General features: G+C 40.3%; 1 protein-coding gene across 3 annotated transcripts in view; it reads right to left on the bottom strand.

The window, feature by feature from the left end:
• Positions 1–1,855: 1,855 nt before the first annotated feature.
• The window catches only part of septin5a (septin 5a), a 28,864-nt gene continuing 13,401 nt past the window's right edge, over positions 1,856–17,318 (bottom strand). The window contains exons 1-11 of one of the 3 annotated variants that reach the window (XM_063490497.1): positions 11,061–11,479; positions 8,396–8,486; positions 8,002–8,088; positions 6,473–6,596; positions 6,226–6,360; positions 5,967–6,084; positions 5,691–5,792; positions 3,773–3,869; positions 3,519–3,654; positions 3,322–3,424; positions 1,856–2,972 (exon numbers count right to left, since the gene is read on the bottom strand). In XM_063490497.1, coding sequence (XP_063346567.1) covers positions 2,910–2,972; positions 3,322–3,424; positions 3,519–3,654; positions 3,773–3,869; positions 5,691–5,792; positions 5,967–6,084; positions 6,226–6,360; positions 6,473–6,596; positions 8,002–8,088; positions 8,396–8,486; positions 11,061–11,135 — 1,131 coding nt within the window. In that variant the 5' untranslated portion in view covers positions 11,136–11,479 and the 3' untranslated portion in view covers positions 1,856–2,909. Of the gene's footprint in view, positions 2,973–3,321; positions 3,425–3,518; positions 3,655–3,772; positions 3,870–5,690; positions 5,793–5,966; positions 6,085–6,225; positions 6,361–6,472; positions 6,597–8,001; positions 8,089–8,395; positions 8,487–11,041; positions 11,480–17,318 lie in introns of those variants that run through there. The other 2 variants (XM_063490499.1, XM_063490498.1) reach the window with 2 other exon arrangements.

The raw sequence follows: 17,318 nt of genomic DNA, 5'->3' as shown, positions 1-17,318 counted from the left end.
TCAGTGTGATGGAATTCCCAGGAGTAAATAGGGTAGTTGATGAAATGGTGAGGAAGCAGTGTCAGCAAGCAGCTTTAATCTCCAACCTAATTGCGTCAATCAGCTTCAGGTGAGGGAGGCTGTAGGCCCTGCCCATGGGTGGATACCAGGGAGGTCCAGACCTTCAGCGGAATTTTACAGCCACACACCCAGACCATGACAATTTTTTTCCCATCATGACATAAACGGAGAATTTAATGTGAGGACAATAAAGTTTTTGATGACTTATTTTCACTCCACCCCACGACCCTCTAGACTCTTCCTAGTTCTGTATAGCAAACTGCAAACATGTATTAAATATGTGTAATAATTTGAAGTGTACAATTCTTTATAATCTACTTTTATAATTTTATAGTCTATGTTTACATTGTATTTTTGTGTCATAATGCACACCAGACATGGCATGTATTAAATATAATATTAAATATTCCAGATGTTGATTCACTGAGTTATTGAGTTTGAGTATTTCTAATTTATGCTCCCACTTCTGAGAGTCATATATTCCTGTCATGTGTACTAATAAATCCATTAAAATCTAATAACTTCAGCTTTCAGTTATTTGTCAACTCGAATCAACTCAAAGGAGCACGTAAACTCTGAAAAATCAAAAACGTATTTTTTTTCTTCTGTTTTAAACTGTCTGACAGCGGTTATGTACAGTCATGTGCAAATAAAGATATTCGTAGGACTCAATGTTGTTGAGGAATTTTGTCCCACTCTTCTTTACAACACAGTTTCAGTTCATAGAGCGTTCGTTTATGCACAGCTTTCTTAGCTCCCACAGCATTTCTGGACTTTCACTGCACCTTTACAACACCTTTATTCTTCTGTCGTATGACCCATTTTCAGCCAAGCTTCAGTTTAACTCTAGAGTACTTTTGATATTAAGAGGAGTTCATGACTGACTCAATGAGTGCAAGGTGCCCAGGACCTGTGGCTGCAAACCAAGCCTAAATCATCACACCTCCATCACTGAGATCTCGTCATTTGTTCAGATGCAGCTTTGCACATCTAAGTTGTGCCATGTTCTTTCCTGAGAGAAGAGGCTTTCTCCTGGCAGCCCTTCCAACCAAAACTATGCTCGTTCAGTCTTTTTCTAATTGTACTGTCATGAACTTCAACACTGACATGCTACCTGAGGCGTGTAGATTCTGAGATGTAAGTCTCGCGCTTGTTGTAGTCTCTCTGAGCAGTGAAACCCCAGTTTGACTTTGGGCTGTTTATATGCTTAAAAACAAATCTGAGGTAGTTGTAGTGATCTTGGATATTTCTGTTTTATGCTCATACAGCCCTTCGGAGAAGCAAATTGCAATTTTACTCCAATTAGTTTGCAGATACAAATCAGTAAGACAAAACACAATTAACAAACAAATGATTAGATTGTGAATTCTTTTGATTATTTTAGGTTAAGAAAAGACATTTCATGCCACTGAGCTGAATAAAGCAGCTAAAATTCACTCTGTCACCACCAGCAGTCAACATTATCACAATAACGAGTGCTTTTACCTTTATTAAAACACCCTTATTTTCCACTGTGACACTTAATAATAAAATAATAATATAATAACTGAGCTCTTCTGAGATATTTCTGCCCTCCCATATCTGCTTGTGTATTTCTGGGCTGCCCAGCAGGAAGAAGATGCCGTGTGCAGTGCAGAGGAAGAATGGCTGCAGGAGATAACTATGAATCAGCAGATCAAGTCCTTGCAGCAGCTTCAGCTCTGAGTACTGCTGCTCGGACTCTGACGTGAGGACGTGAATGAGGATGTCGTGCGAGAGTCTCCTAAAAAACAACACTGAAGCGGCGAGGCCAGACTGACGACAAACTGGGGTTTATTTGTCACACCTTGGTAAATGGGACACAGACTGAGCTCACAGCCTTCAGGCAAAAAATATGTACAGCTCATCAGTATCAGAGACTACACACACACACACCTACACACACGCTCTGTCATACTGTGGACACACAACTTTGGTGGCATAATTCACTTCCAAGAAGAGATATTTAAACAGAAGCACAAAGTAGTGGCTCCTTGTTACTGATCCTGTAGTGGTAACAAAGCATCCTGTAGGCCACGATCCATCAAATTCAACAACAGGGCATCGGCTAAAAAGCGGTAAAAATAGGCCCACAGCAGCATTTAGCGGATATGAGTAATGACAAAATGCTTGCACATGCACCCTGCACTGCACAGACTCCCGTTATCTCAGAGGCTCGCCATTCATTGTAGCTACCGGCAAGAAGAGCATTTTCAGCTCATTCGGCACATTAACAAAATGCTGGAAGAGGAGCAGAAGATTTTCACCGGCCGTATGCAAATAAATGCCAAACAAATGTATTTTTGAGCAAATGAAGAAGAGCTAAAATCAGATTTTAGTAGACGTAAATTCACTGTGGTACCTTTTAAAGGAGTTTTATGGATGGATACCTGGTAATATTAAAGGTAATATTAAAGAAAATGTAATGATCATTCACACACCGAAACACACCATCGCATAATAAAAAACAATATCCATGTTCAAAAATCTAAACATCACCAAGAACCTACGTTTCATTACAAAATATGTTGCAGCAAACACCCTGACATTAAATCCAAAAAGTTTAGCACTGCATTTATAAATTAGATACACTGATTATTAAATTATGTGTTTATATCTTATATGTTAGGACCACAGCGAGGGGCTCAAAGTGGGAGAATGGATAGTTTCAGAGGAAAAAAAAACACCCTCCAGGCAAACAAACTATACAAAAGCACCAAACTGAAGATTAATGTACAGCCAGAGTTGCCACTAACGCTTGATAACCATGTTCAAAGTCTGGAGGTCTCACTGTCATTAGGGAGATAAGCAGCAGGTGGCGCTGCGGCACATCACTGCTCTTTGTCGTGCATCTGCTGCTGCATCTTGTTCAGCATCTCCTGCATCCTCTTCAGCTGGAGACAGAGAGGAGAGCAGATTAAAAACTGTCTGTCACGCGTTTCATAGAACATTTAAACATTAAAGCAAGATGGCGGCATTCAGATCACATGATACTAAAAAAATTAACCCTTTCAAAACAGATTAAAAACAGCCGTAGATTTAAATATTTTGCTGGCACTTTGGTTCTTTGTGTGTTGTTTTATGCAGCAGACATTTTCACATCCTCAACAGAATCCAACAAAATTGTAACATGTTAAATCTTATTATGGCGCACATATATTCAATTACAAGTCATAACAGCTTGTGTTTAATATCACCTGTAATCATATATTTTTTTTAAAAACAACATAAGTTGCTTGGTACCTCCTCATCTTTCATTTTGATCAGTTTCTCGGTGTCCACATCTGGAGTGGACAGTGGCAGGATGGGGATCGGGCTCTCCATACGGTTGTCCTGAGCCAGTTTACTGAGAGATGAAGAAAATGGAGAGAAAACATCAGCATCTATTGAAGTTGTTTGCTACACGTTTGCACTTGCTCACGCTTTCATTCCTCACGTACCTGGTCATCTCCTGTATGCACTGCGCTCTGTAGTTTTCATAGTGGACGTCGCAGGTTACGTCTTTGAGGTCGTGCATGTGGGAACGAATCAGCATGTTCCTCAGTTTCACAAAGTCACAGTGCGATTGGTTTTCCACTGTGCAAAGAAATACGCATAATTAACTTTATTAATCCAGTCAAGACATGCAAACTATTTCAATTTACATTCAGGCTGAATAAAGCTGAACAGACGTGGAATATTTGAGTATGCATACCTTCGACGATCCCCCAGGGGTACAGTCTTCCCCTCACTCTTTGTCCACGAGCCTCCACCACTGTGTTACTGCCAATCACAGCGAACGGGGTGCACTCCTGCAGAAGGAGACGCAAGGAAAGGTTGTTATTTCAACCCCTCTCTGCTCCGAGAAAGCTGTCTGAGCATGCTGGTACACACTGACAGAGTTATACACGCTCACAAAAGACCCCTGAGCTGCTCAAGACAACTGTGACTTTATTTGTTGAGACAGGTAAAAGACTGTTAGCTGTTTATTTTCTCTGCACTGACTTTCTCAGCTGATCGGTGAGTTCATGCTCCAAGCCCGCATCTATCTCCCCTGAGCCGCTGCTGCACTTTCATTTAAAAGGACAGTAAGTGGTTAGGAGCCCAAAATTCCACAGAAACAAACTTGGGCCTCATGCCATTAAGCCATGCAGGTACATTTAGGTTAATGAACTCACATTTTAAAGGAGATTAGGTGTGTTTTTCCTTATTTTCATTTATGTGCAAGTAATCCAAGCTTCAGCCTCTTTTAAACACCCTGTTTCAGATGTTTTTTCTACTCTCGGCTGTGTATTATGTCAGTAATAGAGGATATTTCAAGCTGTAAACGTGTGTATTAAACATGTGCTTGTGAGGGGCAGCCAATCAGAGATAAGCTGGCTTAACGGGAGGATGGTCTTAAAGGTAAGCGAGCTAAAATGGATTGTTTAAGACTGAACTTTGAACCGTATTACAACATGGTGGAAGAAAGGAGAAGAAAGGTCAAATTTGTCTTTGAACTTTATGTATACACCATATATATCATTTACTTCAGATACTTTCTGTCAGCTGAAGGTTTCTCTGTATCACAGGTTTTGCTCAGCTTTCCAAAACGCACCATCCAACTATCACACCCACTTCAACGTCTGGCAGCATCTCTAGATCCATCTCCATTTTCTTCACAAAACAGCTTTTATCACTTTCCATCATGCTGAAATGTGCTCCTGTGTCCTTGTTTGAATCATTTAATACGACCTCTTTTAATGGTTAAGATAAGATAAGATAAGATAAGATGACCTTTATTAGTCCCACACGTGGGAAATTTGTTTTGTCACAGCAGGAAGTGGACAGTGCAAAAGTTATGAAGGACAATTAGAATAAAATAAAATAAGAATAAATACAGTACACAACTGTACAGAAAAGAATAAAAATAGAATACTATATACAGTAGAATAAAATAGAATAAAATATACAATAGTATAAAAATAGAATACAAATGCTATATACAACAGAGTGAAAAATACAGTTTATTAAAAACAAAGGCACAAAACATTGCTGTGAGCAGCTTTCACAAGCACTTCCAACCTGCCAGCTTAACAAGTGCAGATTATCCAGAGGAGCTGAGATATACATTCTGATGCAGCTCAGCCTTTTAGCTGATTAAGGAGGAAAAACAAAACTCCATTCACTTCCACTGAATGCAATGGAGGTCCAAGATTTAGAGGCAAATACCTTTAAGTTATTTTCCCAGAGTTTTTAACTGGATTGAATAATCTTCCAGAGAACAAGAAGTTTGTTTAGTTTTCCACACCTGACCTGAGAAAGTGACATACCAAATGTTAACTGAGCATAATCCATCTATTAAGGAAGACTGTGACAGTGTGTTGAAAGATCTGGAAAGACCTCATGTTTGTTTTATACTATAAAGTTCAAATAGAGGTAATAATTCAATAAAAGGTTACCCTTTACACTATTCACTCAAACCACCGCTGGTGTATGAGCCTGGTGGTCTGCTCCACTCTGCATGGATGATAGCCATATGGTTTGCATTTTTTTCTCCATACATTTGTTAAATAAGAAGTACGATGATCTGAATCTGTAGCCACAGGTACAGTAAGTCAGTAGCTCACAGGTATGTGAGTCCCCAGACTCACCTTCAGCTCTTTGTCCAGCTGTTTAAACTCCTCATCCTCGTCAGAGTCGCATTCAGGGAACTGGTACACTTTGATCCCAAACTTGTCTATTTCCTCTCTTATCTAGACACACACACACACACACACACACACACACACACACACACACACACACACACACACACACACACACACACACACACACACACACACGAGAGAGAGATCATATTTCATTCACCAGCCTGCAAAGCAAACATTTTTGCTTTGCAGATTTTGCTGCGGAGCTCCTTGACTCACTCTGTCTTTAAGCTTTTTTATCTCGTTGGGCGTGAGGCAGTCGGCTTTTGCGATGAGTGGAATAATGTTCACTTTTTCATGTAGAGCCTTCATAAACTCAACGTCCACCGGACGAAGCCTGAGCAAGGAAAACGAGAGAGCAGGAGACTCAAAATTGTGGCTTTAATCATGACTTCTTTGTGTACACGTGTGTGTGTGTGTGTGTGTGTGTGTGTGTGTGTGTGTGTGTGTGTGTGTGTGTGTGTGTGTGTGTTATTACCCATGCCCAAATGGAGGGATGAAGTAGAGGCAGCAGTGGACTCTGTTATCCTGGATGTTCTTTCTGTTCAACCCGCTCTCATCCCTGAAATATTGCTCGAACTGCTGATCTATGTAGTCTGTGATCGGCTTCCAGCTGGGACAAAAAAGACACCACAGACCACATTAGCTGCTCTTGCGAGGTCCCGGGAATTCAATCAAGCAGTCTGAATCAGACACAAGCAGATCACCGACAGTATTATGTTTACCATTCATTGTTGTTCACAGCATCTCCAAACCCTGGCGTGTCCACAATTGTCAGCTTAAGCTTCACTCCTTTTTCCTCGATGTCGACGGTGTGTTTGATGATCTCCACAGTTTGATTAATGCGTTCTGCAACGTAACAGCAATGAGGAGGAGAAGACAACTGAAGTAGGAGGTCAGTGAAAGTGTACAAGAGCCGATCAGCAACTCATTAAAATGAGCTAACACAACTTTTCAAAAACCAAGAACTATAAAAAGAAACTAAGCAGTAACTTTGTATTGTTCATTAAAGATATTTATAAGAAATTGTACCTATTTTTATGAATGAAAATATTTATGGCAGAAAAAGAACTATGGCTACGTCTCCAAGTCACGAGCTTTCTTTTCCCTCTGTGTATTTTAACTACATATAAATGATAAATAGACTTGTTCTTATATAGCACTTTTTGACTGTACTTTAGCACTTAAAGCACTTTATACAACATGTCTCATTCACACACAAATTCACACAAGCACATTTTTGTATGTGTAAATGCTTTCTTACTAACATTCACACTCCAATGAACACATGCAGAGAAACTGGTGGTTCAGTATTTTGCCCACGGACACTTTCGAAGCAGACTGAATCAGACAAAAATGGAACGATGGGCATGAGCAGGAGTACCCTTATAATTGGGGTGCTATTAAAGCAGCTGGCACTCATTCAGCTGTGTTCCCTTGTGTGAAGTTTGTCCTGCTGCCATTAGATTAGGGAGAAGTTACTCATCACTGGGACGCTTGTATATAACCTAGAGTACCCAGAGTTTGTGGTCTGCTGACTGATGGCTGCTAAGCGTGAGTAATGTAACTGGCCTGTGTGAGTCCATCTAAGACAGGGAGAGGAAGTAATTGTTGACACATTTAAACACTTTGTTAGACACACTAGTTTTAGGGGTGCTACTCACTACTATAGTTTTATGTTGAAGAGGCAGGCCAGCAAGCTTAGGACTTTATTTCTTTGGCCGCTGTTAAGTAGAACAGCTTGTAGGCTTCATCTAGAGATCGCTTTGTGTTTTATTTATTTCTAAACTACTCCATCTGGTTGGTTAATGCTACCTCACTTTCCACCGTCTGCTGGGGTTGTGTTATGGTCCCTCAGCCTCTAAAGCTACTTCCAGGTTTTGGTGGCTTCTTGGATCAGGGAAACGACCATAGCAATCACTCTCTCTCTTTCAGGTCGTTTGGATTTGTTTGAACTTGTTGTTCTTTAGCTTTTGATTTATTTTTTGATCTATCCACACATATTAGTCATGACATATTTGACTTTGGGAAGCGTGGTCTCTATATTTTGTGACAGATGTCACCAAAAGTTAAGTCTGTCACATTCATATGTTGTTGTTGCACCCAATAAAAAAAAAAACTAAGATTAATTAAAAGAAATGAACACAGATGGGGAATTAAAGGTGGGGCTTTGTGAAGGTTGCATTAAGTATTCAGCAAGCAGTGGATTTATTATGACTGCTGCACAGAGATAATAAAGAGACCAACGACTCACCCTCAGCGTTCAGTAGCTTCCTGTCTTTGTAGAGGTCTGTGAGGAACAGGCTGTTAACAAGAGTGGATTTTCCCATACCGGACTCTCCTGCAGGCCAAACACAAACACACGCACAGACACACAGATAGTTATCCTGTGTGTATATTTAATTATGAGACATTAATAAAATGAACTCAGCTGCCAATTTACTAATGTAGTCCTGCAATAAATCCATCCGCCATGATGACTTTATCAATAAGGATAGGCAAAATATTAGAAACAGCTAAATGACTCTAAAATCAACTCAAACAAAAACTCCATGGGAATTTATTATATGCCTAAATTGGTTTTAGTTTAGTGTGCCTATTAAATAGGCAGCTGAGTGTAAATAGGCAAGATTCAGCTTGAAACGCACCTGCCACCATCAGCGTGAAGTCGAAGCCTTTCTTCACAGACTTCCTGTGGACCTGGTTAGGCAGAGTTGCAAAGCCCACATACTGTTTCTCCTGGAACACAAAGAAAAGGAGACAGAGGTGTTCAGTGTGTTTATGTTGCACTTTATCTCATCATACGGCAGCTGTCAGGTGTGTTGTGACATCTGCCGGTATCTGAGCTGTAAGTCTCATCATCAGCCCAGAGATGAAACACAGATGTGTTTCTGCAATATAAGAATAAATCTTGGCAGAATCATCAATCGTGAAAATAATTATTGTCTTGATAAATTATTTATCTGCTTGGTCATGTAAAAGTATAAAAAACAAATGCTTGTTTAATTTCCCAAAGCCTTTTCAAAATTCCCATTTTGTGTCGCAATCAGGATAATCTAAATCCACTAAGCTTAATTTAAGAGGGCAAAGGATCTGCAGTAGAAGGCGACTATTGGTAAATTTAAGTGCTTGTTCTATACCTTTGTACATGTACACAACAAATATTGTATTTTTTAGTTGTTGTGTTGCCCTCGGTGCTCCAGCACATTCACCCTTGTGTTTTATCATTATTAACCTGCTCTTTTGAGTTTTGTTTTATGAATTATTAGCTAAATTTAGTCTTAATTTTGGTCTTATTTTTTTAGTTTAGTACCGTTAGTTTACCGAGTGTATGAAAGGTCGTTCTCCCAGTTTGGTTTGGTTTTGCTCAGGATCCCATATTTGTGTTCAGTTTTGTAAGCAATTGTTTCTTTTTAAGTTTGAATAATTCTTCAAGCTGGTGCAGCTTTGCGTGCATCTTGTATGTTGGGTTTCTCTCAGCCATGGACTAAACAGCAATATATTTAGGGGTCAGTCCAGTTACAGTTATGGCTTTGATTGAGTTATTTTATCGGTGAAGTGGCTGCTTGAAGGGTTATTCTGTGTCTTTTTATAACACACTGTCATGTGTAAGCCGATATGACTTAAGGGGCTTCATCAGTTACCCAGCAGTAAATACAACATTTAAAATAAGCTCCAGTAAAGCGATGTGCATGATGTGTAGTGATTAACACATTCGCCTTACATGTGAAAGATCCTGGTTCTAGATCAGGCAGAAGACCCAAACCCAGGTGCAGGGGTCACAAGCTAGTGCCAAACCCAAGCCGAGATAAATGGGAGGGTTGTGTCAAGAAGAGGATCTGGTGAAAAATCTGTGCCAAATCAAATATGAGGATTCATTATGTGTGGCGATCCCTTTGGTAATAAGGAAGGAGCCAAAAGTATTGTTAGAAACAGCCGTGAAAACCTTTGAATTCAAGTGTTTTTAATCCCTTTTTCACAGGTGTATAAAATCAAGGACCTTAGCCACATGGATTGCCTTGACAAACATGTATGTGAAAGAATGGGTCGCTCTAAAGGCCAAACTGAATTCCAGCATGGCGCTATAACAGGAGGTCAGTTTGTGACACTTCTTCCCTCATAGACTTACAGCTGATTGTGGAATTTTATTGCAAAGTAAAATTGTTTAGGAGCCACAGCAACTCGGCCTCCTCTGGCATTAACATCAGCACAGAAACTGTGTACCAGGAGCTTCATGGCCAAGCTGCTCCTGTAGCTGCAATATGTAGGCTGCCCAGAGTTTTACCAGAAATATTTTATTTGAAAAACAGTTTAAATAATGAACTAATCCAAAAAATCACCAACTGACTTTCTATTATTTGACTAACCGAATAATTCATAAGTTGTTTCAGGCCTACAATAAAACACCAAAAAGCAAAAGGTCAAAAACAGAGGCAGAAACCAAACAACTGTAAGAGAGCGCTGAGGGAGTGTAATGTGAAGACCAAATGGATCTGGCAGAGGCAATAAAATCACCACAACAGATGGACGAGGTCTATAATACAGAAAATCTACAACTGCACGGAAAAAACACGTGCAGCTGAGAATAACCAGCGTCTCAGAGTTTCCACTAAATCTCTCAGAGAAACACAAAGAGAGCCACGGGCTACCAGGCTCTCGCTGTAACGCACAGCAGTAACTCCAGTATCCCGCTGCATCTGAACGTCATCCTTACACCACAGTACGACACACTGACATGTGTGGACATAAATACACACTCGAGGCCCGCGGAGAGCATTCACGCACGGACAGAAGCTGCATTCAAAGGGCCTGAAAAGCTCTTTTTTACTCTGCAAACACACGAGCCAAGCACACAGTCAGTGTACTCATACGCTGTCATAACTTGTCATAGGCATTTCCGAACCCCCCCCTCGGGTGAGGATCTCATTTATAAAAACACACACACACACACACACACACATAAAAGAAAACCCACAAGCTGCGCAATAAGACAAGACACTTGCCAAAGAGCCAGAGGTGTAAGACCGAGAGAACTGCTGAGAAAGCTGCACATAAATCATTGGGTAATCTCAGCTGCAAACCTGACGCTATGTAGAAAAATTGCAAATGGAAACTGAACTCAAACAAATCCACAGAAAGCAGCAAAAACAGCAAACAGATGCTGAAACAGGGTCTACAGGTGTGGGGGTATTTCTAAACTCATCCCGAGCTATCTGCTGCTATTTTTCTCTTAATATCTGGTAACTTTCTGATTTCTTTTCCCAGTCTTTGGCTTTTCTTCACACATTTCTTACCATAAATCCAACTCTTTACCTTCTGTCTGGCAGTTCTCACTCGTGGGCACAGCAGCCGTTCCACCAGTTTTTCTTGCAGCATGATGGCATCCATCCTAAACCGCTCCGACACTGACGGACCAAAATAGCCGCTGGTCTCAGAAAGTTAAAAAACAGCCCAGCAGGGAGGCGGAAAAGCAAATTTGAACGCTCTAGACCTTGATAGCTCTGTCTCTAACACACTTCCCTCCTGTTATGAGCTTTAAATGTGTTCCTCCTGCTCTCCTCTTGACTCCCTTTCTTCTCTTTTTTCTCCTTTGTTTCTTTATTTCTTTTTCTCCTCTGCCCTACAGCGGTCTTACGCTCCCTGCTCAGACAGGTATGGAGGAATTCTCGCTGAGAAAGAGAGAGAGGGAGCGAGAGAGAAGTGGCAATTTGAGGGAGGAAACAAGGGAGGGATGGAAGGAACGAAGGTCTAAAAGAAACTCATTCATTCGGCCTGTATTCCCTCCCCCAGCTCCAACAGTACAAAAATAAATCCTTACACTGAGAGAAATGACTAACAGCTCACAGAGAGAGAGAGACAGAGGGGAGAGAAAGTGTACTATATCGTAAGATAAAGAAAAATAAAAGAACGTGTTTGAACACGGCAGTGACAAAAGTTGCAGTGCAAACAAATGATAACTGCGAGTTCGGGCCTGCAGAGTAACACAATCAGATGATCGAGTCACTTGTCAGTCAAGTGAAAGCTCTGTATCTGCTGCCTTTGCTATTAGCCGAGGCATCTGTGTTTTACTGCAGGTTTGCAGAGACAGTCGGTGACGGAAGAGGACCAATACAACGAGTAAAGGTTTTACATTATGAGTAAATATTCTTCATTCAAACTCATATGTAAGTGCAGGGGTTACAGCAAAATTAGATAGATAAATATTAAATAAAAGCACTCCAAAAAACACACTTGTCACTGATATTTCCACATCATTCACTCAGTATTTGAATATTTTACTGGTCTGACGAGTCATGAAGTGAAAGTTTTACCACATAAATGTGCAGTCTACCTTAAAAAAAAAAAAAAATACTTGTTAAGGCTAAACATAACTTTTTATAAGGATTCAAACCCAAAAATGAATGAGGGAAACCCAGTATCCAAATGTTGCCATGATGGAGTCCCTGTGATTTTGATGCCTGGCCTGTCAGACCCTTCATGCATGTTTTTCCTTGGCTCTCTTTACACATGTTTCTTCTACCTACTCTGAGCCAGATGAGTAAAGAGGACAGTGAAGCAGCTCTATCAGTAAAATAACAATACAAGACATTACATTTGATAAGAATCTTGCATATTTTTATATTTTAAGTTGTCTTTTGCAAGTAGCACAGCAGTAACTTAACTACAAGACTTTAAATTAACAAACAGAAGACTGGTTAAATGCAGTTAGCAGTGGTTATGTGTGTGTTTTCAGGCACTAGAGTAGCTTTAGAGAGATTCAAAAACACTGGAAACACATCCGCACATCAGAGAAAATTCATGTTTGCGAAAGTCCAACTCCTGACCTTAAACCTGCTGAATAACCAAAAGGGCAGTGCAATAAGGACCAGGTCTTTTTCTGCAAAGAGGAATTTAAAGGTTTTACTTCAGACTGAAGGACAAACAGCAGCACTGTAATTAAATCACTTTTTAACTGCTGCGTTCTACAAAAATCACATTTTATAATCAATCAGTGCAGATTCCCTGGTAACTCTGAAGGTTGGTGCAGTTTGAAGTTCATGTGCATCGTGTAAAAGCACATAAAAATATATAATGCAGACATGACCAGATTCATTATCTGCCTTTATGCTAAGGAGAGCAAGCCAGCTTCTCGCAGTGGCTTCACATTTACTGTACACACACACACACACACACACACACACACACACACACACGAGTGATATCAGAGTTCTCATCTCTTATCAAGAAAGGCCCCCAAACCCCCCAAACTGTCACATGCTGCGTACTTTAAATAATTCAGGTTTATTTTTTAGGTCAGTGAATAAATCATTTTGTTATGCTGTATACCCACGGTGTGATTTTCAGTGGGAACATGCACATACTTATGTGCTGCTGCTACAAACTGCCAGTCTGGACTGAAATAAGAAGGATGTAAAGAAATCACTGGGCACTGTAGGAGTGTGAATGTATTCCTGTGTGTGTGTGTTTGTGTGTGGAGATAAACGAGGTACATTTCATGGCAGAGGCTGGACTCGATTGATTCCAGATGTGACTGTGGTGTGTGTATGTCAGCGTACGATGGGATGGGTGTGTTCGACTTGTGCATGACGTGGGCAGCAGAGCTAAAATGCTCTTTTAAATAAAATAGAAGCTAGGCTTTTAAAGAAGAATGCTGTTTTTTTCCCCTGAAAAGGAATGACTCGCAGTGACGCCACGTATTGCTTGTGAGCACCTCGCTCCACGCCACAGGAGGGAGACAGAGGACTGAACTGGGACAAAAAGTTAATGGTTTCAGCTTCTTGGTAAGTTTTCTCAGCTGAGAGGAAGCAAATTGAAACGTCACAACTGGCAGATGAAAAGTTTATGGTCATTGTAGACAGAGAATGTGTGTGTGTGTGTGTAGGGCAGAGGGAGGCCCAATCAGAATAAAAGAAAGGAACAGATGTCTTGAAATGCTCTTACAATAGCCAGCCCCAGCCCCCCCACCGGCTAAACCCCCCACCGTCAGTCTTTCACAATGGCCAGCTGTCCCTTTCTCTCTCTCTCTCTCTCTCTCTCTCTCTCTCTCTCTCTCTCTCTCACACACACACACATGCAGACTCTGCTGATGTCACTTCACAAAGTATTCATTTAAACTTCTTGCTTTATCGATTGCTGAGTAAAGTCAAAGGTCTTGTATAATCTTTTCTTTCATGTGCTCATCTTATGCCTTGCTGCCGCTTGAACTTCATGAGTAAAACCTAATAAACACTTCAACTGAATATTACAAAGAAGATTCACAAATTAAACAGAGTCCATCTGAAGCCACAGTATTGGCTTTATTTAAAAGGCAAAAAAACAGAACTTGTATTGAAAATATGATTGGAGTCAAAAATACCAGCGTTTATTTTGAGACGGTATGCTCAGATATTCTCACTAACAAGTCTTGACAACCAGGTAATAAAGAAAAAATAAAAAAGCATTCACATCATTAAAAAAAAGACTGTTTTGGACCGAAACAAAGGGTTACGCATAGAGTTATTGCCTAAGATAACTTAGACTTCATAGTGTTAAATCAACATCTGTGTATTTTTCTTTTAAAAAGCTTACCCTTGATAATCCAAAGGCAGTGATGATGTCTGTAAATTGAATGTTCTGCTAATTTTTCAGTTTTAGTGGTAAAACTGGGAAACATCTTTTGAATCTTCAGTTTAAAAACACAAATCTGAGAATATTTGGCATTTTTGCTGTTTATGTTTAATTCTTTTTAACTAACAACAAGAAGAAACTTTTTGGCTGTCAGAATATTATTTCAGGGTCTAAAAAGGTTGCATCTTTGCCAGTATGGTGGACGATCCTGTTAGGCAGAGATCCAGAAATTAGCCACTCGCTCAGCAGGCAGCGCTCAACTTCCTCCTCTCAGTCATACAAAGCTGTCTTTAAAGGAAGTGACTCTCAAAGGCTCACAGCAGTTATCTCCTCTGCTACACAAAAACATGAAATCGCATGTCATCACTCTGGATGTGGCTGAAGGAGGAACAACAGTTGATGAGACACAGTTTTGCTGATGAAAACTTTAAAAATCTAAATTCATCATGAAAACTTTTTCAGACTGCAGAAACACAGATTTCTACCATCACCGTTCAAGCTTCTTGTTTTCACAACATCATGATTATCCAGCATATGTGTGCAAATGAAGGCTGTAGCATCTTCCTACAGTACATACTGTAGGACCATTATTTATACCTTGAAGTAACAGATCTGCAGCGGTCAAAAACCACTTATAAAAACAAAGCTTTAGAAGGTTTATTATGTTTAATAGGTTTTGAAACTATAAAATCCTCGGGAAAATATTTGCTGAGGTCAGATCATGAGGTGCAGTGGTTGGTTTCCTCACTGACTTCTGTGACTTCTTTTGAAACAAAAAGCCTCCCTGTTGGTTATCAGAAAAAAATGAAAGATTTAAGCCTCTTCTGGACAGATGTCACTTTTCAGACCGAGAAGTTATTCTAAACTTTTAAACAGAGAATGTTTAAACAGGGTTTTAGCAGACAGTATACAAGATCGACACACAAACCCACTGGCATGCCTGGAAATGCACCCTTTTTGCAAAATAAGAACTTTTATTTACTTTGACCTGAAAAAAGCGACTGAGTCCATAAACTCATAAGGAAACTGTTTACTGAGGTCACAGAGGAAAAGCAGTGAAGGCTATTTTCCCATAAACTCCTACAGCACCAGAAGTCTTTTTGCAAATCACCCTCTGGTGGCCATTAACTAAACTACAGGTTAGAAGCACTTCTGCACTGATGTATCCAAGCTAGCATGGGGCAGGAGGCGGGGTACACCTTGGACAGATCACCAGCCTCTCACAAGACTAACACACACAGAGAGATAAGTAACTATTCACACTTGAATTCACACCTATGACCAGTTAATCTATAAATGCACTGATAAGTGAACCAAAGCAAAATCTTTATGTTTTTCAGTGGAGACTGAAGGTGGAAGGACCAAAGCACTGACCATAAATTATTGTAAAAATGTATAACAGATTTCCTAAGTTGTTAGAGAAAGAGAGAGTGTGTATCCAATTATTTTCCACCCTTCTTGCTCAAAAATCTGACAGCATGCCATGATCTTGTGTAGTGGTAATAACCCGGCTTTAATTCATGTGCTTCCAGCTTAAAGCAGCCAGACGGCCTGCGATGGAGCTGTGAAGAGCCGTGACCTTTACTGTTCACTCCTCTCCAGCTCCCAGCCATCCCGCTGACACTTTCAAGCCATTAACACTGAACGCTTCCTCTAGCACACTGCCTGCCGACCGGATGGTGGCCCAGTAAAGTGAGGCAAAGAGGGAGATGAGGAGTAGGAGGGGTGAGGGCGGGTGAGACAAAGGAAGAGGGGTGCAAAAACACAACATGAAAATGGACCCCCTCCCTCCTTTGTTTTGTCTCCGTGGAGATGCAAAGGCCAGCATGCCCCCGGCTATTTAGCATGCTAATCTGACAGCATGTAAATGCTCAGGCAGTGATAAAAATGTTTCAAGGACATTTGGCTGCGGTTGCCCAGTTTTAGTTTTAGCATCAGCTCATTCAAAGACAAATGATACTTGGCTATAACCATATTTGGTAAGTAATCATGCTGAGGAATGTTGGAAACGGTGCATTATAATTAAGTAACTTCTGATGCTTCTATAATTTTCTTTTTGTCAACAGATCCCATGAAAACACAAACAAGAAAGAAAATGTCTTTTTTTTTTGTACCATAGATGTATACAGACGTTAAAAACACACCAATTAGCCAAACATGTTGCACCGATCCTCATATATATTGACAGGATTTCATTTCTTTGTAAAGAGTCATCGACAGACCTTTTCCACGTGTTTGAGAAAAGCTGGTAAAAATTACACTGTCCCATTAAAGCTATGTGGAACCACCTTTTAAAGGACTAAGTGTGAGAAGAGTCAGATTGTGTTGCTTTTGTTAACGAGGAGAAGAAAATGCTGATTTACTTGTTTTACGTATTAACTGACTGACTGCATTACAATATATCCAATTATAGGTTACAGGTAGGATCCAACTTCCGGGGCAGCAATGTCAACGTCAAACTGTCAAAAGTTGCAGTTCCTCCAGTGGCCACTTGAGGTTGGCTCCTAAATTTAGTCAGAAGACTCCCGTGTTAGACTGTCCAACTTTACAGAAATAAACTGAAGTTATGGTTCAGCTGGATACGGTCCTGTCAGTCTGGGATAGCCCGTCTACCTGCAGATGTGCTCTGTTGTCAGATGCAGGCAGTGTACAAAGTAACGACCTTTAAAAGCAATGAAGTGTAAACCCTTTAAAAAAAGTTTACAGCCTGATGCAAGAGACAGTTTTGACCTCAATATAGTTGAGGCAAAAACTTCATAACGACCCCACGAGGATGAGTTTTTTAATATGTCATCCATCTGGATACTGACAGGGCTTCATTTTGGTGAGTGAAATTCCAGTATTTTATTAGTTTGTTTTTTTATTCAGCTTAAGGGTTCACCTTGCTATGGGAGTGTCCCACTCTTTCATTTAAATAAGGTACCTCCTGGCTTCAATGAACTAGCATAGTTGTGGCCAAAATGC

The sequence above is a fragment of the Pelmatolapia mariae genome, linkage group LG12 (assembly GCF_036321145.2).
Source record: "Pelmatolapia mariae isolate MD_Pm_ZW linkage group LG12, Pm_UMD_F_2, whole genome shotgun sequence".
In the NCBI taxonomy this organism is placed as follows: domain Eukaryota; kingdom Metazoa; phylum Chordata; class Actinopteri; order Cichliformes; family Cichlidae; genus Pelmatolapia; species Pelmatolapia mariae.
Note: the sequence above shows the minus strand (reverse complement) of the source record. Positions and strands in the feature narration are given on the sequence as shown.